Here is a 23,453-nt window from a genome sequence, read left to right as displayed (position 1 = left end):
CTTGAGGGACTCAAAATTCAGTCCTTTGAGCCCTGCAGACCTTCTCCCAGACGCATGTCATCACGACCCATGGGGCATGACCAGGAGTCTCCAACTCCCTTCTCCCAGTGGGTCGGAGCCCCTGTTCCGACTCGGATCTTGGGTGCTGATCGTGAGACCAGCTCAGCGCCAACGGGGGCACTTCTGAGAACCTAATGCCTTCATTTTGCAGGTGGAAGATGGAGGACTTAGGTTCCCCAGGGGCAGAGCCAGAAATCTACTATCCTGGTTCTCGATCCAGGGTCCTTCGCACTTTGGACACCATGATTCTTATCTACAGGCTTCTGGGCCAGAAATACATCCCAGCCCCGAAGGCCTGAGGAGCTGTGGAAAACTCAGTGTTCTTGATAATATGTCAGCACTCATCCTCCTTCTCTTCAACACAGTCACCAAAAGGGGTTGATTCCAATCCCCTCTCCAGCGGCTTCCCCTGACTACAAGGAGAAACTGCGCCTCCAAGTGACCTCCAACACAAATCAAAGGGGCAAAGGAAGACAAGTTAGAGTCTGATGTTTTAAAGTTAAAAACCATGTCTGCCAAGTCCAAGCTCTGAAGAAATCAGTGACATCCTGGGCTTCCCTGGTGGCGCAGTGGTTGAGAGTCCGCCTGCCGATGGAGGGGACATGGGTTCGTGCCCCAGTCCGGGAAGATCCCACATGCCGCGGTGCGGCTGGGCCCATGAGCCATGGCCGCTGGGCCTGCGCGTCCGGAGCCTGTGCTCCGCAGCGGGAGAGGCCCGCGCACTGCAAAAAAAAAAAAAAAAAAAATCAGTGACATCCTGATTATAGAGGACTCTGCCCATCTGTGTGCACAAAGCAATCATTCTGCTCTGAGAGCCGAGGTTGGGAGAAGAGCCCACTTACCTTTTCCAAACATGACTATGCTTCTCACAACTTCCCAGCTGGACTTTTTCACGGGACAGAGACACTCAAATATTTCTCTTTCATCCTAAGGAAAGCTGCCTCCAGGGCCTGCAAATGACAGGGAGAGAAGCATACAGGTCTGGTCACGTGACAGGAGATGCACGAGGATACACTGTTCCTCTGTGATGGGGCCAGAGGAACAGTGAGGCCACACAAGGTCAACTTTAGCAAGACTTCATAAGCCCCAAAATTGTTATCCAATTAATCCTCATGCTGTTTCTCCACCAAAGGCAGCAAGAACTTTTTACAAAATCTCAAGGTGAGGCTGGCAGGAAAATCACACAGAAACTTCTCTTCCTGTGGTTGAAGATTCTGCAGTGAAAAGACTCTGAGGGGAGCTTTCAATACTCTAAGGTATAAACATTGTGTGCTCCAGGAATCACAGACTTCTCTGGATATTCGTATGAGCTCTGTGGACACAGAGAGTTGTGCACCTAATAGATGTGGAACCTAAACAGATAACAGTCACACCGCAAGCTGCAATCGAGGCAGCCAACCACAGGCTCATGAGTTGACTCCAGACCCCCAACTGGCCCCAGCTGCACAAGTGGGCACTCAGGACTTGAAAAGTCAATTTACACCATGAGAATTGCAAAATAAGCCACCAGATCCAAATTTCAAGGACTTTACATTGCTATCTTTTTTTTTTTTTTAACAGGTAAAAATGTTTCAGGCTAAGGTCCATCCCAGAGAGCCTCCCAATTTTTTATCCAAATGAACTTATTCCATGGTTCTCAACCAATAGTGACTTTGTCCCCTACCCCTACCCTGGGGATACTTGGGAATGTCTGGAGACATTTTTGATTGACACAACCTGGGATGGAGGGGGAGAGCTGGGTGCTGCTAGCATCTAGTGAGTGGGCTAGGGATGCTGCTAAACATGCACAGGACATTGCCTCATAACAAAGATTATCTGATCCAAAATGTCAACAGTGCTGAGACTGAGAAACCCTGCCCTAAATCCACTATTAGAAGGTCCAGTTCTTTGCATAGATTGTTCCAAGACTAGTCACTCCACCAGGAGGAACTGTGCTTTCTGAAGACACAGCACACTGGTACCTCTTGGTCTCTCTGGCTGTCCTGAGTGTCTTGTGATCCCTTTGGCTTTGCCCTTCTCATCTGTCTCTGCGACTTCTGCACGATCAGAAACACAACATGCTCCTTCTTCCCTGTCCTCTCCTCCTCTTCATTCACATCAAGGATATCCATGGTCACGTCAATGTCAAAGAAGTCTTCGGCCACAGCCTCAATGATACCTGCAGCAGAAGGATACCTATTGGTGAGGGATGGCGGAAAGCAGTTGTGTCAGCAAAAATCATAAAATAATCAGGTTATACAACTTTTGATAAATATTCCAGAGTTCACCAAGCCCAGGCCCAGCATCAAGGCAGGCAGCATATGACAGATGAATAAATTAAAAAACAATAACTTAAAAGCAGAGATTTAGGGCTTCCCTGGTGGCCCAGCGGTTGAGAGTCCGCCTGCCGATGCAGGGGACACGGATTCGTGTCCCGGTCGGGGAAGATCCCACATGCCGCAGAGCGGCTGGGCCCGTGAGCCATGGCCGCTGAGCCTGCGCATCCGGAGCCTGTGCTCCGCAACGGGAGGGGCCACAACAGTGAGAGCCCCGCGTACCGCAAAAAAAAAAAAAAAAAAAAGAAGAAGAAGAAAAAAAAGAGATTTACACACTGCATACTAAATATATCCCTCCTACTCTGATTTCTTTTTTTTAACATCTTTATTGGAGTATAATTGCTTTACAATGCTGTGTTAGTTTCTGCTATATAAAAAAGTGAACCAGCTATACATATACATATATCTCCATATCCCCTCCCTCTTGTGTCTCCCTCCCATCCTGCCTACCTCAACCCTCTAGGTGGTTACAAAGCACCGAGCTGGTCTCCCTGTGCTATGTGGCTGCTTCCCACTAGCTATCTATTTTACATTTGGTAGTGTATACATGTCAATATGTCAATGCCACTCTCTCACTTTGTCCCAGCTTACCCCTCTCCCTCCCTGTGTCCTCAAGTCCATTCTCTACATCTGTGTCTTTATTCCTGTCCTGCCCCTAAGTTCTTTAGAACTTTTTTTTTTTAGATTCCATATATATGTATTAGCATAAGGTATTTGTTTCTCTCTTTTTGACTTACTTCACTCTGTGTGACAGACTCTAGGTCCATCCACCTCACTACAGATAACTCAATTTCGTTTCCTTTTATGGCTGAGTAATATTCCATTGTATATATGTGCCACATCTTCTTTATCAATTCATCTGTCAATGGACACTTAGGTTGCCTCCATGTCCTGGCTTTTGTAAATAGTGCTGCAATGAACATTGCAGTACATGCCTCTTTTTTTTTTTTTTGCGGTACGTGGGCCTCTCACTTGTGGCCTCTCCTGTTGCGGAGCACAGGCTCCAGACGTGCAGGCTCAGTGGCCATGGCTCACAGGCCCAGCCGCTCTGTGGCATGTGGGATCCTCCCGGACCGGGGCATGAACCCGTGTCCCCTGCATCGGCAGGCGGACTCTCAACCACTGTGCCACCAGGGAAGCCCCATGCCTCTTTTAAATTATGTTTTCTCAGGGTATATTCCCAGTAGTGGGATTGCTGGGTTGTATGGTAGTTCTATTTTTAGTTTTTTAAGGAACCTCCATACTGTTCTCCATAGTGGCTGTATTAATTTACATTCCCACCAAGAGTGCAAGAGGGTTCCCTTTTCTCCACTCCCTCTCCAGCATTTATTGTTTTAGATTTTTTGATGATGGCCATTCTGACCGGTGTGATGTGATACCTCACTGTAGTTTTGATTTGCATTTCTCTAATGATTAATGATGTTGAGCATCCTTCCACGTGTTTGTTGGCAATCTGTATATCTTCTTTGGAGAAATGTCTATTTAGGTCTTCTGCCCATTTTGGGATTGGGTTGTTTGTTTTTTTGACATTGAGCTGCATGAGCTGCTTGTATATTTTGGAGATTAATCCTTTGTCAGTTGCTTCATTTGCAAATATTTTCTCCCATTCTGAGGGTTGTCTTTTCGTCTCGTTTATGGTTTCCTTTGCTGTGCAAAAGATTGTAAGTTTCATTAGGTTCCATTTGTTTATTTTTGTCTTTATTTCCATTCCTCTAGGAGATGGGTCAAAAAGGATCTTGCTGTGATTTATGTCATAGAGTATTCTGTCTATGTTTTCCTCTAAGAGTTTTATAGTGTCTGGCTTTACATTTAGGTCTTTAATCCATTTTGAGTTTATTTCTGTGTATGGTGTTAGCAAGTGTTCTAATTTCATTCTTTTACATGTAGCTCTCCTGTTTTCCCAGCACCACTTATTGAAGAGGCTGTCTTTTCTCCATTGTATATTCTTGCCTCCTTTATCAAAGATAAGGTGACCATATGTGTGTGGGTTTATCTCTGGGCTATCTATCCTGTTCCGTTGATCTATATTTCTGTTTTTGTGCCAGTATCATACTCTTTTGGTTATTGTAGCTTTGTAGTATAGTCTGAAGTCAGGGAGCCTGATTCCTCCAGCTCCGTTTTTTTTTTTTTCTCAAGATTGCTTTGGCTATTTGGGGTCTTTTGTGTTTCCATACAAATTGTGAAATTCTTTGTTCTAGTTCTGTGAAAAATGCCATTGGTAGTTTGATAGGGATTGCATTGAATCTGTAGATTGCTTTGGGTAATATAGTCATTTTCACAATGTTGATTCTTCCAATCCAAGAACATGGTATATCTCTGCATCTGTTTGTATTTCTACTTTAGCATCTATTCATTTGTTGTTTTCCAGGAAGGCAGTCAACTCATTAAACAACTCTGGAGAAAATGTAAACAAAATTCAATTGTAAAAGCATTAAGGATCATGTTTTTAAAAGTGTTCCTCTAGGGATCTATCCCAGGGTTCTAATATAAAGCATGGGGAAAGCATGCATGAAGATGTTCATCACAGCACTGTTTGCAATAGCAAAAGAGTAGTAGTATCAACTAAAAGTTCAACCATAGGGGACTAGTTAATTACTACATGAAATATGATTCAGCCATTGAAGATTGTGGTTTTAAAGACCATGTGAAAACATAAAATCCCTTTTCTATAATGCTGAATACAAAAAAATGATACAAAATAATAACTAGAATTATCACAACTATGTAAAAACTCACATATTGAAAATGCTGAAATAAAAATGAAAATCATTCCTTCTTTTGGTACTTGGAAACTTATTTTAAGGCTCAACTTTAGGAGTTATGGTCAAGATAGCAAAGAGTCAGACTGCACAAGATATGGAACTTTAACCTGCTACCCACAGCCAGCTATTACTCATCCTTGGGAATTTATGGGGAAAGACTTCCTTACTCTGGAGACCTCAGAGCTCTGGGTCTGGTTAAGCCACCCACGTACCTGGTACAATGTGGCACAGACCACTTATATCAGAGTAGTAATGGAGAAGCATCTTCCCATCTGCTCCTCTCTCCACACAAAACGATGATGCATTCATCTCCTAATTAAAAGACACAGCATATTTTTCCCAGTGGATACAATTTCTCTAAATTATGTTTTTGAGGCTTTGTGAAACTTACTCATTACATCATGCAGAACTGTATCCCTAAACCCCCTCCAATCACATAAAAATAAAATCTACCATGGTTTCAGCCCCTGAAAGTCAGGAATTTTATATTATACCTAATCACAAAACCAACTCTATATGGCAAGCATTAGCTCCATTGTAAAGAGGAGAAAACTGAACCTCAGGGAAGTTAAGGCCAAATTCATGGTAGAACAACATCTTGACACCCAAATGAACCTTTCTGCCATGCCATGCTGCTTCTACCTACACTCCAAGGAGTGGATGGCTGCCATTCTTGGCTTGTGACCAAGTGACCATGAGCATCTTTACTCTGAAAGATCAGGGGCTCAGAGGAATTGGCAAGTGGAGAAAAGTTCATCTCTTGTTCTGGAAGGATAATGCCATCTGTTGTTCAAAGTTGCATGTCTGGAAAATCAAGGATGCATCAGAAGACATCATCTTTCTCCAGGAATAAATGTTGACATCAAGTGTGTACCATCTCATGGTAGATTATGTCAGGACATAAGGATAAAGACTTTGCCTGGGGGAATCCCTGAGAGAAAAAATTTTCTCTCCCATTTGATTAGTAAGCAGCACAGCACCCCGACTCATAGCTTTTGGTCTGAGTGAGAGAAGAGATTAAGGAAGTGTGTTCCTTCTGAGATTTTTGTTCTCTTCCAAAGTGGTGGTGGTAGTGGAGGCTGGAGGGGGAGTAGGGAGGAGGCGAGGAGGGGGTGCTAGTTAAACTGAAGAGTTTTTTGCCAAGTATTTATCTTTCCAAAAGCATATACAAAGAGAAAGTATGTATTTGTGTGTTTACATTTTGACTGAATCTAAAGAAGATTTGAGGCAGCACATATAAAAAACATATGATGAAACAGAAAATTATTTCAAAAAATTATATCCAAACCCCACATAGCAAAAAAATAATAATAACAGAGTACAAAAGGGCTGAAATTAAAATCCACAAGCTTTTGCTACCATTTCCACCCTCACTTCTCACCTTAGCCTAGGCCACTTCCTAGACATACTTCTCGAAGTTTGTGCTTTTAATCCTTCTGGTCAATGTCTCCAACTCTCTAAATAATAAGATTATACTTTTATTTTTTAAAATTGAAATAGGGTTTTATAAATGTGGAGAACTAGGGCAATGGAAACATAATGAGAAGTTGACAAGAGCATGGTCTTTGGAGACGGACGCACTTGGGGTTGGGTCCTGGCTCAGCCACCACAACCTGGGCAATTTGGGAGAGTTTCTGGACCTCAGTTTTTTCATCTGTATAATGGGAAGAATAAGAGTACCTAATCTTAGGGGTAAGAGGATAATTCAATGTTTATACATGAGTTAGCCCAATATCTGTCTCATAATTGGCCCTCAAATGAAAGTTAGCTAAAAAATAACAAGATTAAAGGCACAGTTAAAACCAGAAATGTAAGCCTTAAGGTACTGCCAAATTACTAGAGACAGACATAAAGAAAAAAGTCAGGTTTATCTTACTGTATTTTTGCCTAAAGAGATAATCTATAACCTTTTGTCCAGTAGAAAGTACTATACAACAATCAGATATCATTGCACATATTTTATTTCAGCTTGTGTGTGTGTGTGTATATATATAGTATATTTATATATTTTATTTATCTCATTATGTGCAAAATGTCCTTACTGACCCCAGAGAAGTTCTAGTCTATTGCTTCTCTAACACTGGTTTTAGCATATGAAGGAATGACTATCAGAGGAAGGGTAGCAGGAGTAGGCATAAAAACAATGGACTTGGGACTTCAGAACTTCGGTTCCTTTCATCTTATTCCTAAGAATGACAATAATATTGTGAGAACAATATCTGGAACATAAAAGAGATTCCATAATATTTTTATTTAATGAATAAAAAAAATATTAATATCTTCTCCAGAACCGTGACTTAAAATATAAGCCCAATTTTCAAATGAAAGATGTGATATTTAAAATACTATGGAAGATTACTTAAGGGTCTTAATTGTATTTCTTTCCATAGTAATTGTAGTGCTTTAGCAAAGAAATTTAACAGGAAGTTGCCATATGAATTATTGTAATTTTAAAACTGGCCATAAAGAAAAGAGAGGAAGAAAACATGAAGGAAGTTATTAAACATGGAATGCCTCATCTGGACTGATTACAATGCTAGAGATTTCTACATGTTATCTCCTGTAATCCACACATCACTATGGAGTAAATTTTTTTTTCCTATTCAATCCTTTTTGTCTCTCTGTGTGTCCAATGCCTAAAAAGTACTTGGCACATAGTAGGTACTCAATACATATTTATTAAACAAATAAGTGAAAAAAATTGAAGACCAGAGAGAGCAAGTAACTTGCCCAAGATCACACAGCTAGGAAGTTGCAGAGCTGGTCAGACAGCATCATAGGCTCATGTGACTCCACAGCCAGGGCTCTCTTCACTCCCTCTTCCTGAGTAGTTCACATGATAACAACAGGATGGATCCGACTACTCATCCTACTTAAAGTCAATTAAGTCACCAAGCCTCTTATTCCTTACTTGAAAATTAGAGGAAATAACTGTTTTCCCATTTAACACCTATGAGGATACATTGTGGTTCACGAGGCACTTTCACATTCATAATCCCACTTTCTCCTCATGACTACCCAGCAAGGGTAGTTACGAGCATTCAATATAGAAACGGTGAAGAAACAGCTTAGCAAACTCTGAAGGGCCCTAGAAACAAATATTAACTAGTTTATATAAAATAATAAACTATTATTATGATATGTGCAAATGCCACTTTGCCTTTTCAATGAAGCATTTTCTTTTTTAAAAAAGAAAAGGGAGTCTGGCCATTTAAATTTCCAATGATCTCTACAAACAAGAAAACCAAGGACTGAACTCCAGAAGGACATATCCCAGTAGGGAAATTAGTTTAGCACCTCAGGCAGTCACTTCGTGGGTTAATCAGAGTTGGATGGTTTCCGATTCCGGCTCTTGGCCCTGTCAAGCCTTTCCTTCTAATACATGAATAAATGAATCTGGCTGCACAAGTTATTTATCAGCTCCTTCCAGGCCAGGAAACCTGAGGAGAGATTTTGCAAAACCACTGAAACCTGACTGGCTCCCAGCTTTTGTTCCCATTGTGATCAATCTTCTGGACTTAACGTCAAACCCCCCACCAGCCGCCATCAGAATAGGCCCTCCCCCATCACAGAGGCCACCTCTCCAGCTTGCACTTCTTTGATTCTTGCCGGCCAGTTTATAAAAATGGGCAACAGGTTTTCATTTTCCATTCCTTCCCCCAGAGAACTCAGCCCACCGACGCTGCGTACCAAGCATTCCACAGGCCCCTGGCAACTGCACCCTCTTGGGGGAGGCGGTGAGACGGCCCAGAGCTGCTAGAGTCACCTGCTGCTTCTCAGGGCCAGCAAGTTCAGACCTAGATAGGCTCACCTGATAAGGGAGCGCCAGGTAACTCTGGAGGGCATCTAGGTTTTCAATAAACTCCGTGAGATTTCCTCTCAGTGTCCGTAACATCCTGTCATCGCCAGACATCTTGCAGGATTTCAAGAAGTATTCCCCAAAGAGTTTCAGAATGGCTTCCATGGAGACACCTGTGGAATCCAAACTATAAGCACCGGCCAGGTATTCATTCTCATTTTCACAGTCTTCATTCGCTTCCAAAGGGTTCCAATCCCAGCTCTGTGATACGTTTCTGAATTCTCTCTAAGGCTTCACTTTACTCATCAGTAAATGCCAATAATACCATCGAGGTCACGGGGCCACCACCAGAAGCCCCTTGCAGCCTGGCATCTAGTAGGTGCTCGTTAAATTAGTGAGTCCCCCCAGTCTTACCCTGGTCTTTTCCATGGCTCCCATGGCAGAAATTTCTCTAGAATCCAGAAAGGGGTTCAAAGCTGTCAGATTCCTGTGACAATCTCTCCTGTCATCTTTAGACATCTTTGAACACAATGGCCACTAAGTGAACTAAAAAGCTACCTCTGAGAAATAATTAATACTGCAACTGAAAAATAATACCAACAAATTCATACTATATCAATTGAGCCAAAAGAGGATACCAAATACTTGCAGTGGTTTTTCCTTTCTTTCTCATCTCCTCATCATCCTAGTCTTCTTTTTTTTTTATGATAAGACCAATTATGCAAATATTTATTTTTAGGATCTTTATATGCTATTTACTCTTTTTTTTATATACAGCAGTTCTTATTACTTATCTATTTTAAACATATCAGTGTATACATGTCAATCTCAATCTCCCGATTCATCCCACCACCACCACCACCCCGCTTTCCCCCTTTGGTGTCCATATGTTTGTTCTCTACATCTGTGTCTCTATTTTTGCCTTACAAACCGATTCATCTGTACCATTTTTCTAGATTCCACATATATGCGTTAATATACGATATTTGTTTTTTTCTTTCTGACTTACTTCACTCTGTATGACAACCTCTAGGTCCAACCATGTCTCTAGTCTTCTTTTCAGGGCAGTTTTTACATTACATCCTCCACAGAAATTTTTCTGACTATCCTACATCACACTGACTTCTCTCTTCCTGAGTGCTGCATTTTTCTTTTCTTCCTGACTGTATGGTAATTCTGAAGGGCAGTGACCTCACACTACATGTTTTCTGAGCTGGACACAAAGTGGGTGCTTGAGAAATCCCTGGGGGTAGGTTTTCGGTGTGAGCGGGGCTATTGCCCCATCTGCTCTGCTGGACTAGATCGCGTGCCATCATTTGCTTTATGGAGGGGCATGGAGTGTTTTTAAAGAATGCTTTTTATAGTTCCTGAAACAGTCATTAATCAGTGTTATTTTACTCAGTGCTTGCCAAAATCTTGTAAGAGAGATCACCTTATTAACATGTCCCCTGTTTCACAGGTGAGACCATGGAGGCTGACAGGCACCTATGTGAATTGACCTAAATTACCCAGGGTGGCAGAGGCTCTAACTCTAAATGTGGTGCCTTTTGTGCTATATCCCACAGCCTCTGGAGCAGCAGTTAGAGAGAAAAGGGGTCTCCCCCAAGGTAGGGGCTGCTTATAGGTTTTCATTATTGATACAGGAGACAGTACATCCATTCTCTGTGAGAGAACACTCTCTTATTTCGGCTGGTGTGGTGAATCACGATAGGTCCTGAGGGCTGGGACAAAGTCTGGAATACCCAGGCTGATGGGAGACCTGCCAGATTCACAATCATCAGAATCCGTGGCTGGACCCTTGCAGGTTCTATGAGGCTCTGGCTGGGTCTAGAATTCACAAGTGGTTTTCAGGTCTCCAATTCCTATGCTATCCAGGACCAATTCCTATGGGAGTGGCAAAGGATCCAAGGAGGTCTGGGCACTTTCCAGCCTCTACTTGCTTCCTAAGATGGCCTGAGCAGCAGCTTTACTACAGCTCATTGTCCATAGCCAGACTATTGGACAGATAATTGTTCTGCAATCTGAACAGAGAGTCCCCACTGAGTTGGTCAGGTCTCATCAGAGATGAATTATTTATACGTCCCAAAAATGTATTAGCCAGGTCTTCAGAACCCAAACAAAGCTTGGGACGGTAGGGTGGATGTGGTATATGGCTTGTATTAATTGCCTCTGCCGGGTTCTCTGCTTGTGGGTCCATCCCTAGCTGGATGCAGGCAGGTTTGTCTATAACAGCAATCAAGAGCCACACGCTAACCCCCAAGGGAACTGGAATAATAAATTCCACTCCTGACTTTTCCAGTGCAGATGAGCCCCTGGGAGGAGAACTCCTGAAAAGTACATGGACACGTGTGAATTGTTCCTTCCTCTTTCTTCCTTCCACCCCTCCTCTCCTGCTAAATCTAGCTTGTTCAAGCTGAGGAAAAATAAAATAAAATAAACAGCTGTGCTGCACATCCCCTAGGCTGGAGCTCTGAGCAGGTGCATCCTGTAACCTGCTGGGAAAGCACAATCCCAGAGGGCTCCCCGTCCCAGGGACCTCTCTCAGGTGGACTGGGCTGTCTGCAAGACCAGCAAAGTTGTATTAAAGTGGCAGTGGCAGCCTTGTGTAGAAAGACTGTCTGCTTGACTTTTAGGTCTATAAACATACAAAAATCCATGAAGTTTCTTGTTCCAGACACTGGTTATTTTGTCTCTGGGCACCCAGCTCTCTTCATAGGAAGGACATCTGGCTGAGTGGCCGACTCTGCCTTGAGCAAGCATCTTGGGTTTGGGTGTGGTCTTTTCCATCTATGCTGGGTTTGGGGCTTCCTGTAGGATTTGTAGTTGAGAATGCTTGTCCAGAAGAGTACAAATGTCACTTTTCAAAACCAACACCTGAGTAGTGTAGTTATACAGTTTCCCCTCAGTGAACTTAGGATTCCACGAGTTTTCTAAGTCACAGGGCGTCAGAAATATATAGGAAATGCCAAGAAAATGCAAGAGAGAATGAAACACAAATCGTAGATGCCTTAGCATATTTTTTGATAGTGCAAAGGAGAGTCTATAGCATGCTTAGTATTCTAGCTTTTGTGTAGCAAATAAGGGGAAATAAGGAAATATGCACCTATCTACTTATTTGTACAAAAATAAACACAAGAGACTATTGAGACTGTTTATCTACAGGGCACTGGGAATGGGTAGAAATGTTAGAATGGTTGTGGAGTGTATGTGTATGCAGGTGGTGGGGAACTTCTCTGAGTGTAATTTTTTGCAGAGTTCTGGTTTGCAGAATCATGTTAATGATTCATACGCTTAAATTAAAGAAAATAAGATCAATAAGGGTAGGGAAAACTCTAAGATGGAATACAAAGAGAAACATAATTAACAAAACAGTATTTCAACAGAACAGTTCTGAATAACCTTATTGCCCAAGAAAAAAATAACCCAGTAAAATTTGAACATAGTATTTAGACTTTCTCCTTAGGCTAAAGAAAAAACAAAATTTAAACAAATATTTGACTGTAGCGAGTAGGCTTCCTTCTCACAGCAGTATGGGTCAGCAATTCTGAAATGACTTTCTAAACACTCAAGGATGAAACCTGTAAGTAAATACGTGGTAAATGATGGGAACCAGCTTTCTCATTATGCGAGAAAGAAGAAGACTAGAATGAAGCCTGTGGTGTAGATTAGGAAATCTACCCTAAGAAGACCACAAAACCCATCACAGTTTCAGACAGATGGATAGAAAGGAAGAAAGAGAGGGAGGAAGACGACAGATAGATGGATGGTGTGTGTGTGTGTCTGTGTGTGTGTGTGTGTGTGTGTGTTCAGGGTTCCTTGGAGAAATGGCAGATTTCAGGACTGGGGCAGGAAAATGATGAGTTTATAACATCTTGTCACACCAGAAAGTAAAGAAGTGATCAAAGGATGATGGGGGAGGGAGGGTGGGAGGGAGACACAAGAGGGAGGGGATATGGGGATATATGTATACATATAGCTGATTCACTTTGTTATACAGCAGAAACTAACACAACATTGTAAAGCAATTATACTCCAATAAAGATGCTAAAAAAAAAAAAGAATGATGGGGACATGTCAAGGACACAAGGACCAGCTTGGAGGGGCTCTAACTGGCTAAATCTTGGAGAATTTGAGCATCAAAATAATTAAAGGATTACAACCTACTAAAAAATGAGTCGAGCATTCACACTGGGATGGATGGATAGATAGATGGATAGATGGATAGATAGATAGGGAAAATTCTTCCTTATAGTAGAAATTCAACTAATAAATGTAAAAGAAATGATATACTTAGAAAATCACCATTTGGCCACTCTTATAATTATTAATTCAAATAAGAATCACCAATGAATACTAAAATTAGGGAAGGAGAAGTTTGAGAAACAACAAGATAATATACATAGTCTGAAAGTATCTTCTCACAATATACTAATTTCAAAGGGAAAAAATAATAACTTTACAGTGGAGAAAGCTGGCAGATTCCATATTAACTAAGCGATCAAAGTTAACACCAATAATGGGACAAATCGACATAAGATGCCTCCTGATACGATGAACTGGGAAGGAAAAAACATTACTCTGTGGTCTTTCCACCAAGAAAGCATAGCCTGAATTGAATCATGAGAAGATATTCGATAATCCTGAGTTGAGTGGCATGCTACAAAATAGCTAACCAGAACTTTCCAAAGATGTCAATGTTATAAGACCCAAAGAAAGACTTGGGGGCTGTTCCAGGCTGCAGAAAGCCAAAGAAATGTGACAACTGACATGATCCAGGGTTTTCTTTTGTCCTACAGGTCATTACTGGGAAAGCTGGAAAAATCTCAATGAAATCTGTAGATGCGATAATAGCACCGTATCAATGTTCACTTCCTGAGTCTGATAGTTGTACTGTAGTTACTTAAGAGAACTGTTAGGGATAAAGAGACATCACTTTCTTAACAGACCAACGATTCAGGAAAAAGTATATAGATATAGATATAGAGAGAAGGATAGAGCCAACATGGTAAAATGTTAACATTTGGGGAATATAGATGAAGAGTCTATGGCAATCCTTTGTACTATTCTTACAAACCTTCTGTGAGTTTGAAATTATGTCCAAGTAAAGAGGTTTTTCCGATTGTCCTGAAAAGACCTTAGGAACTGTCATATAAGAAGACCACAGTTATCCACGGCCAGCTGAGATATGGTTGGGTCCTGGGCCTCTGTAATATTCTGAATTTTGAATTTTGCTAGGTATAATCCGGGTATTATGATTATGCTTTAAAATGTCTTTATGTTGTTAGAGACTCATACTGAAATATTTACAGGTACAATTATGGGAAACCTGAGATTCGCTTTAAGACTTTCCAGCAAGAACAAAACCAGAAAAAATAGTAGAGGAACCAGAGAGATGAAACGAGATTGGTGAAATAGGAATAATGATTGAAGCTGGGTGAAGGGTATGTGGGCTTCAGTGTATAATTCTCTCGACTTTAGCGTATGTGTGAAAATTCTATTAAAAAGTGGGTTTTTTTTTTTAATAGAAGACTTCTTCAATGGCAGGGAAATTTAAGTGTCACACAGTGTCTGTGCTTGGCTTCTCAGGAGAGCTGTAGAGCCTTCTGGGGAGTTTTTCAATTGGAATGATGTATAAACTCAAACACTCTGACTTAACAAGCTTGGCTCTTTGGCGTCACCAGGAAATGTTTACTAATTGCTGGGCGACAGCTCAAGGGAATGGGAAGAGCAGAGGCAGGCTGTGCAGGGCAGTGGGAGGGGACACCTGCTCAGGCTCATTGGGGGCCCCAGAGCCACCGCTGCCCACGCTGGGCCTTCTGGGCAGAGGGCTGCTCAGGGCTGGACTGCCCATGACCTTGCCTGATTCCCGTCACCCAGAAACAGGCAACAAGATCTACACCTCATGGTGGCCCACTTGAGGCACCCAGAAAAGCACGTGCCCTTCCACAAGACAGGGAAGTGATTGCCACACATTTTTTTTTTTTTTTTTGTACGCGGGCCTCTCACTGTTGTGGCCTCTCCCGTTGCGGAGCACAGGCTCCGGACGCGCAGGCTCAGTGGCCATGGCTCACGGGCCCAGCCGCTCCGCGGCATGTGGGATCTTCCCGGACCGGGGCACGAACCCGTGTCCCCTGCATCGGCAGGCGGACTCTCAACCACTGCGCCACCAGGGAAGCCCTGCCACACATTTTTGAGAGTTTTCTATTGAAAATGGGTATTTTCTCTCCCAAAGCTTTGGTTTCCAAAAGAATAAGTTTAGGTATCAGGAAAGAACTATTCATCTAGAGTACTCTCCTTCTCAAATAATACATGGCTTCAGCCAGGCACGAGATAACCAGTGGGGAAATCTTCTTTGAGGAGATAGAGGCCTTTAAGAAACGGAGAAGGGAACTTCCCTGGTGGTCCAGTGGTTAAGACTCCACGCTTCCATTGCTGGGGACACGGGTTCAATCCCTGGTCGGGGAACTAAGATCCTGTATGCCACTGGGTGTGGCCAAAAAAAAAGGAAGAAGAAAAGGAGAGGCACAGCTGCCCATGTTGGTACCATAGGTTGCAAGAAGGAAACAGACTCTAAATTGGGAGGTTCCAGGTGCAGCAATAAGTTGATCAGGCAATAGAGAAAATGGAGCTGGGTAATGGATGCAGGCAGCTCAGGTGGGAGACCCTTTGCAGCTGGGATGCAGTCTCACTCATGCCTGGTATAAGCTGCCAGCTTCCTGGTGAGCTTTGAAACAGAGACGGTGGCCCAACTAGGGGTCCACTGGGTGGTCTCAGTGGACCTGCTTTGCTGGCCCACTGAGAGAGAGGGGCCTGCTTTGCTGAGTACCCACTCTGTGGTAGGCACTTTGTTTACACCACTGGACTTCATCTTTAGGACAACCATCCAAGGTAGGTGCTGTAGGTACCAGAGATGTTTACCAATGGGGAATTTGCCCCAGGTTACCCTATTAGGAGACGATACAGCCAGGGGACTCACCCAGGGCTCGCTGATTCCAAAGCCCTCACCAGAGATCTCATGCCCACCCAGCCAACTGCCCCTCCAGCCCACAGGCTGCAGCGATGGCCTTGGAGCCAGGACGCCTGAGTTCCAGCTCCATTTTTGGTTGGTTGCAGGGTTTGGGTTGCTTATCCTACCTCAGAGGGTCACAGTAAAGATCAAATATGATAAGGCCTGATTTCAGGACTTTGTAAAATTTTATGCTGTTACTCTTCTTTTTACAGAGGTAGGTGCAGAGAAGGCTTGCTGGCATTTGCCGATGGCTGACTGTTGAAATGCATTTCACTACTGGTTTCTTAGCGAGCAAAGTCTAGACGGGCACAACTGTGTCCAATGGCTGTTGTGTGTTGTTTTGAATTTTGTCACTTCAGATCACTAATAACCCACTTACAGACTAAGTAGGCACTTATTCATATACAGAACAATTCTTATGCAAGGCTCAACCTGCCATCTGGTCCCATCCTGAATTATGCTAATTAGAAAGCACAGAGCTATGCAGTGGCAGAGTGGTCTGGAAAAGTCCCAACAATTGCTTAAAGGTAGAGAAACGGCATTCTGGAGCCCACTTGGAAGGCAAAGCACTAACGAGTGGAAATGGAGCGTGCTTTTTTCTTTGTCTACGGGAAGAGTTTGTCTCAACTGACGAGTGTCTTTTTTTAAAATTTTTATTTAATTAATTTATTTATTTTTGGCTGTGTTGGGTCTTTGTTGCTGTGAGCGGCCTTTCTCTAGTTGCGGCGAGTGGGGGGCTACTCTTCGTTGCGGTGCGTGGGCTTCTCATTGCAGTGGCTTCTCTTGTTGCGGAGCACGGGCTCTAGGTGCACAGGCTTCAGTAGCTGTGGCTCGCGGGCTCTAGAGCGCAGGCTCAGTAGTTGTGGCGCATGGGATTCGTTGCTCCACAGCATGTGGGATCTTCCCAGACCAGGGCTTGAACCCGTGTCCCCTGCATTGTCAGGCGGATTCTTAACCACTGCACCATCAGGGAAGCCCCTGACAAGTGTCTTTTATTAAACAGTGAAATGCCCTTCCTGCAGACTTCTTTCCTTCGGCAGGGACTTGCTGTCTTTGATTCATGGGAGATAGATGTTAGACATGATAGATAGAAAGACAGATAGATAGATGATAGATAGATGATTGATAGATAGATAGATAGATAGGCAGGTAGATGTACAGCCGGGGCACTCACCCAGGTCTATCTGATTCCAAAGCCTTTGCTAGAGACGTAGTCAGTCTATATATCTATATCTGTATCTATTTCTATCAATAGATAGATAGATGTGGAGAGAAACCACACAGCCTACGCTTCCCAGGGCCATCCTGACTCCAAGTCTCAAGCATGTGTTTACTCAGATTTGAATCTCAACTTTTGATTTGAAAAATGCATTCACTGTACTTATATACCCTTTCAGGGATAGGCCAACAGACGTCGTTGAGATAAACAAGAAGAAAACACCCTTCTGATTTTCAAAGCTGGACAGATAGAAATCACAGCGGTAGACTTTGGCCTTTGGTAGGAAGGCGGTGGGAGTCAGACCACACATTGGTCTATAAACTTGTTGCTGCCTCTGAACGTATTAGTTGGTTTGGAACTGTGAATACACTGGGGCAGGTGTGTGACGGGGTCTCTCTGCTAAAGGTACTGCTACACCACATGGTGTCCACAATCGTACATAGTTACAAAGACAGCCTGGGCGTGATATTAGACGTATGTAGCATTTCTTTCTGGACATATAAAAACTTATTAGATTCCTGTACTGGTCTCTCAGGGCTGCCTTCACCACATACTGTAGACTGGAGGGCGGCCTAAATAACAGAGATGTATTTTTTCACAATTCTGGAGGTTAGAAGTTCAAGATTAAGGTGCCAGTGTGGCCGGGTTCTAGTAAGAGCTCTCCTGGCTTCTCCCTCTGTCCCCACATTGTGTGTGTGGTGTGTTGGGGTGGAGGGAGAGACAGACAGACGGACAGAGACACAGAGAATGAACTCTCTCTAGTGTCTCTTCCTATAAGGGCACTAATGCCATCATGAGCCCCATCCCCATAACCTCATCTAATCGTAATTGTCTCCCCAAAGGCCCCACCTGCAAATACCATCACACTGGGGGTTAGGGCTTCAACGTATCAATTTGGGAGGGGGCACAATTCAGTCCACAGTAGTTCTTCAATAAAAAAGAGATTTTCAAAATCTTGAAAAATGTCTGTTCCTTACAGATCCATTCTCGAGATCATGAGATGAGTATACTTTTCCTGTAAGGGGCAAATAGTAAATATTTCCAGCTTTGAGGGTCATGTGGTCTGGGAGTAGTGCATGTTAGAGTAAAGAGTGCGTGCTTTGAAAAAAGATATTTAACACCATAACCACATATTTAAAAATACTAAAAACACTGTTTAAGAAAATGAACCCCCAAATCTCTTCGGCATGTGTGTTAAACCAGAAGATGGAGAGGTAACACCTTGGACAGGAAGGCTGCTACTTAGGAGCAGAACTGAGTCTGGAAGCCGGGGCTCTGGGCTCCCAGCCCAGGGATGGCCCAGCGCTATGAAGAGCACACCCTCTGCAGTCAGACTCCTGCAGGAAATCTCACTCCACCTGCCTTTCGACAGCCCAAGCCCCACACAAACCTCCCCCAGCATCACCTACGGGGATGACAAAGGGGTCTGGGAGCCCCCAAACAGGCAGGACAGAGTAGGAGTGGGGTTCACAGGTGGCACTGGTCTGTTTTTTCTCCAGAAGCTCTCCCTGTGAGCCCCTTTGGAGAGGGGGAGTCAACGGGGGGATGCCCAGCTGTGACTGCTGGGAGGCCACGTGAGCCCTGCCTACCAACTGCCTGTGTCCTCTTTCAAAGGGTCACTGCCAAGGGAAGCTGGGCACCGGCTTTGGAAAGTGTCCAGAGACGTTGTTGCTCTTGGATCCCAGATTCAAGGAGCTAAACGATCGAATGAACAGTTCGCTCCCTGCACCTTATTTCCAATCTCAGAAACAACCTTATCGAGTTCTGTTAGGAGGCGCAGGTGACAAGTGACTAGGAGCTGACAAACCTCTGACTGGACCCACTGATGCTCCGGATTCATCCTCGCTCCAATCACCATCATCCTGCCAGCCCTCGTTGGCACCGCTGGCCCCTGCTTGCCTCAGACAGACAGCCTGATGAGCCAGGGGCAGCAGGTAGCCCAGAATGGTGGGGACAGCAGGTGACCGCCCCTGGCTGGGAAGGGTCTGCTCGTCACACACGTCTACCCACTAAGCCTCAGCGACCCCCCTCGAGGCTTTGCAGACACTCCCAGCTTCTCCCGGATGCAGATGCCCAGAAGGTTTTCTGCATCCAGGAGGTGACCGGGGACATGAGAAGACACAGGTATCGTTCAAATCGCCATGTGAAAATCCAGGGAAAAGCCCTCTTTTCTATTGGATCCAGGTGCATGGGGTTAAGGCTGGCATATTTATTTATTTATTTATTTATTTATTTATTTATTTATTTTATTATTTTTTTTTTCTTTTTGCGGTATGCGGGCCTCTCACTGTTGTGGCCTCTCCCGTTGCGGAGCACAGGCTCCGGACGCGCAGGCCCAGCGGCCATGGCTCACGGGCCCAGCCGCTCCGCGGCATATGGGATCCTCCCAGACCGGGGCACGAACCCGTCTCCCCTGCATCGGCAGGCGGACTCTCAACCACTGCGCCACCAGGGAGGCCCCATATTTATTTTTTAATCAGAGAATTCTTCTGAGATTCAAAGGAAGGGGAAATAAACACAGTGCCTCGCCTGACACAGGCACGTTACACATCGCTACCACATTCTGGAGGAGGCACCTGTGCCTGTGGGCTGAAGCTTGGCTGGCTGCCCAGGTGTGTTCTCCAGCACACCTGCTGGGCTGGTTCTGTGGGGCCTGGTGGGGCTAGCTTTAACCTGTAACCGCCTCAGCAAGAGGTCCCGAGGACAGCAGGCCAGTTGTCTGGGCCCTCAGAGGCACCATGAAACCAGCTAGAAACTTCCCCCTGCTTCCTGATCCTCTGGGGCTGCACAGCAACCAGCTGGAAGGCCCCGAGCTTCCAGGACTCACCCACATGTCCAGCAATTCTGCCCCAGGGTCTCTGATGCCAGGTGAGGATGCTGATCCAGGGACCACCTGTGATAATTCCTAAATGCCATCTTAGCATGACACAAAGCCACACTGCCTGTTGAGGAATGGGCAGGGGAAATTTAACTGGGACTGACAGAGAGATGTTATCAAAAAGCCTGGAAGTGCCAGGAGCCTTTCTCTGCTTCCTGCGTGCAGCCCGTAGAACCTGGGGCAGGTATGATAGAATAAATTTCTGTTGTTTAAGCCACCCAGTTAGTAGTACAGTTGATCCTCATTATTTGTAGATCCGTATTTGCAAATTTACCTACTCCATAAAGTGTACTTGTAACCCCCAAGAGCTTTTGAACATGCATGTTTCTGGCTAAGGTCACAGGAGGCAATGCTCTGCGCTCTGGACTCGGTTCTCAGACTATAAACAAGTGTCCTCTCGGCAACCTATGTAGTACTACGTTTTTGCATTTTTGTTCTTTTTGTTGGTTCTGCTGTTTAAAATGCTCCAAAGCATGGTGCTGAAGTGCTGTCCAGTGTCCTAAGCACAGGAAGGCTGTGATGTGCCTTACAGAGAAAATACATGCCTTAAATAAGCTTCATTCAGGCACGAGTTACAGTGCTGTTGGCCGTGAGTTCCATGTTAACGAATCAACAATACATATGGAAAAAGGTGTCTTTAAACAGACACACACACAAAATAAGCTTATGTATTTATGAGTTATGCAAATGAAAATGATTGTGGCCAGAGGCTCTCAGGAACCTAACCCTATCTTTCCTATAGGAACAATGGCTCAGTATTTGCTAATTCAGTGTTTGTAAACTTTATAGACCAGAACTGCTGCAAATAATGAGAACTGATCATACTTTGCTACAGCAGCCCCAGGAAACCAAAAAAAAGTCCTTTTCAGACTTACTAAGAACCTTGCAAGCCTCTTGGATGAGCTTAATGGTGATGATGTCATCATACACTGTGTAAGTCATGAAGGCATCCTGCACTTCTACAGAAGCTCTGAAAGATAAATCAAGGTGCAATGGAAATCCAGCAACTGGAGATTTGCCCCAGGAATATATCCACCGACCCAGCAAGATATAGAAAGAACACTCCTGATCATAAGGGATGGGAAGCATTAGAGTGTTTGGGTGTCAGCTCTTCAAAGAAGCCTTCCCTGGAGCCCAGTTTGGATCAAGACCTCCCTTCTTGAGTACCCACAGCAGGCTATGAGTTTCCCCAACTTCTATCCAGATTATTGGTCTTACCCTCTAGACTGGGTTCCTTGATTGTGACATCTTTGAAGCCCCTGCAGATGGCACTGTGCTTGGCATGTATTAAGAACCTAATACATGGTAGTGAACTTGGAGCTCTGTGGTCATGGAGCCTCCTTCTCTGAAGCAGGTAGAGTAGCTCACGGTTTTACACAGTGTTTGGCTGGGTTGTGGGAGTTACTGCTGGACTTTGATCTTGCAACAGCTAACCAGACCTGGTGAAGAGAGGCTTAACCTGGGAGTCAGAAAGTTTGCACTCTTGGCTTGTCTCTTGTGTGAATCACTAAAGTGTAGTTAGCAATTCAGTCAACTTAGGGGGAAGGAGGCAGGTCAGGGAATGCTTCACTGAGAAAGGGAGGTTTCATTGGAACTGAGGAATGGGTAGGCCAAGAGGAGCATTCTGGACACAGAGAGTATGCTCCGTGGCAGCAGAGAGCACATTCGAAGAGCAGCGAAGAGTACAGAACATTTGAATTTATCCCAGAACACACCACAGAATCTTGGAATTGGGAGAGGAGAGAAATTTCCTAATTGTCCAATTTCCCACCTTATAACTCAGTTTCTTCCTAACAAGAATCTCACATCCCTGCAAGGCAGTACATTCTATTCACAGACTACTCTCTCTGAAAGAAGGTTCTTTCTTACGTTGAGCTGAAACCTACTTCTGAGCCCTATTAATACCTTCTATTTGTTGAGCATCTGCTTTTGGCCACAGATGACAGATTATTTCTAATGACCCCTTGTACTGTTGAGGAAACCGATGCTCCGAGAGGTTAGTGTCTTGCCAGCATCAGCCAGTGGACAAATGAAGGATCTCTGAAGACCACATACATCCTGCATTTTGCTGCTGCTACTGGCCTTAGGTCTGCCCTTAGGGGAAAGGCAAACTGGGCTGGTCCCACCTCCAGACACCTAGCCCTCTGTATTTGAAGATCCTTACTCACTGCTAAATCTTTAAATTTTTCTCCTTTATCTTTCTGGAATTCAGCTTCTTCACTGCAAAATACGGTAGTGATAACTGTCCCACATTTCTGACAGGAGTATGGATAAGGATAAAATAGGATGACCAAAGGGAGAGAGCTTGGGGCAAATGAGAAACACCCTCTCATGTGCCAGGAGGAGCTGCAATAGTACTGAGGACACAGAGGTGGCCTGGGAAACTGGGGAGTGACTCGGGGTGGGAGGCAGGAGACTGTCCCAGGCCCATCCTGACACAAATGAGCTCTGAGGGAAAAATCACTCCCTCTCTTTAGGCCTCAGTTCCCTTATCTGTAAAATAAAGGAGGTGGTTGGTGAATACAGTGTTCCTCAACCATTTTTTCAATCCATGTTCCTCCTCTTCATATACATACTCACTGGGGATTCTCAGACAGCCCCAGGGGCCCTGACCCTGCGGTCGTACATGACTGAACTAGAAGCTCCCTGAGTTTCCCTCTGTTTGTAAGGCTTCCTGCTCGGGTGCATGTCTATACAGTGGTCCCTAAGCATCAGCAGATGCAGCTCTTCAGAGAAACTGGTGGGGCCCGGGGCAGATGGGGGATCTAAACCACCACCTCTCCCTTAAGTGGGGTGCTCTCTGCCATGTGGCCATCACCCTCCACCTCCTCCCCAGGGCCTGTGGGCCTTCGTGAAAACACGTGCCCTGCTTCTGTGGCTATGAGCAAAATAGAAACGTAATAGGCAAGACCCATATTTAAACTTGACATGGTGCCATGGTTTGTTCTGAAGGCCCCAGAAAGATTATGTCATCTCCAGGACCCTTGGAAATGGAACAAACTCTGTGGCATTCCCAGGCCTTTGGTGGGACCACCCATTCATACCTGTCTGGGTCTGGCAGCCTCTTCTTTCCTGTAGGCTTAGCTCATAGCACTTTCGTGTCAAAGTGTGTATATGTTGCACATTTCTGGAATGCCAGACATGCCCAGACTGTTATGATTACACAGAGATTGTCAGCCTTGTTTACTGATCCCGGGATCTTGCATCTAACACTTCTCACAGAGTCAGTGCGTGCTTACTTATAGAGTCATTTGAATCGCTTTAGTGAAACAGTATGTTTACCAAGATTTAAAAAATAAATAAGCCAATTGATATCTTTCTAATGAGATGGCAAAGCCTCTGGTAAGAGGAGAAGGAGAGAAAACTGGCCATCAGAAAACATGTTAAAAGAGATTGGGGACTGGAAACTCA

At 44.3% G+C, this 23,453-nt stretch overlaps 1 protein-coding gene across 1 annotated transcript in view; it reads right to left on the bottom strand.

The window, feature by feature from the left end:
• Positions 1 to 21,005, bottom strand: part of LOC132477396 (guanylate cyclase soluble subunit beta-2-like) — a 29,858-nt gene extending 8,853 nt beyond the window's left edge. The window contains 6 exon segments of the mRNA XM_060079763.1: positions 903 to 962; positions 965 to 1,010; positions 2,022 to 2,218; positions 5,350 to 5,449; positions 8,949 to 9,109; positions 20,918 to 21,005. Of these exon segments, the coding sequence (XP_059935746.1) occupies positions 903 to 962; positions 965 to 1,010; positions 2,022 to 2,218; positions 5,350 to 5,449; positions 8,949 to 9,109; positions 20,918 to 20,984 (631 nt within the window). The 5' untranslated portion in view covers positions 20,985 to 21,005.
• Between the last annotated feature and the right edge of the window lie 2,448 nt (positions 21,006 to 23,453).

The sequence above is a fragment of the Mesoplodon densirostris genome, chromosome 17, assembly GCF_025265405.1.
Source record: "Mesoplodon densirostris isolate mMesDen1 chromosome 17, mMesDen1 primary haplotype, whole genome shotgun sequence".
In the NCBI taxonomy this organism is placed as follows: Eukaryota; Metazoa; Chordata; class Mammalia; order Artiodactyla; family Ziphiidae; genus Mesoplodon; species Mesoplodon densirostris.
Note: the sequence above shows the minus strand (reverse complement) of the source record. Positions and strands in the feature narration are given on the sequence as shown.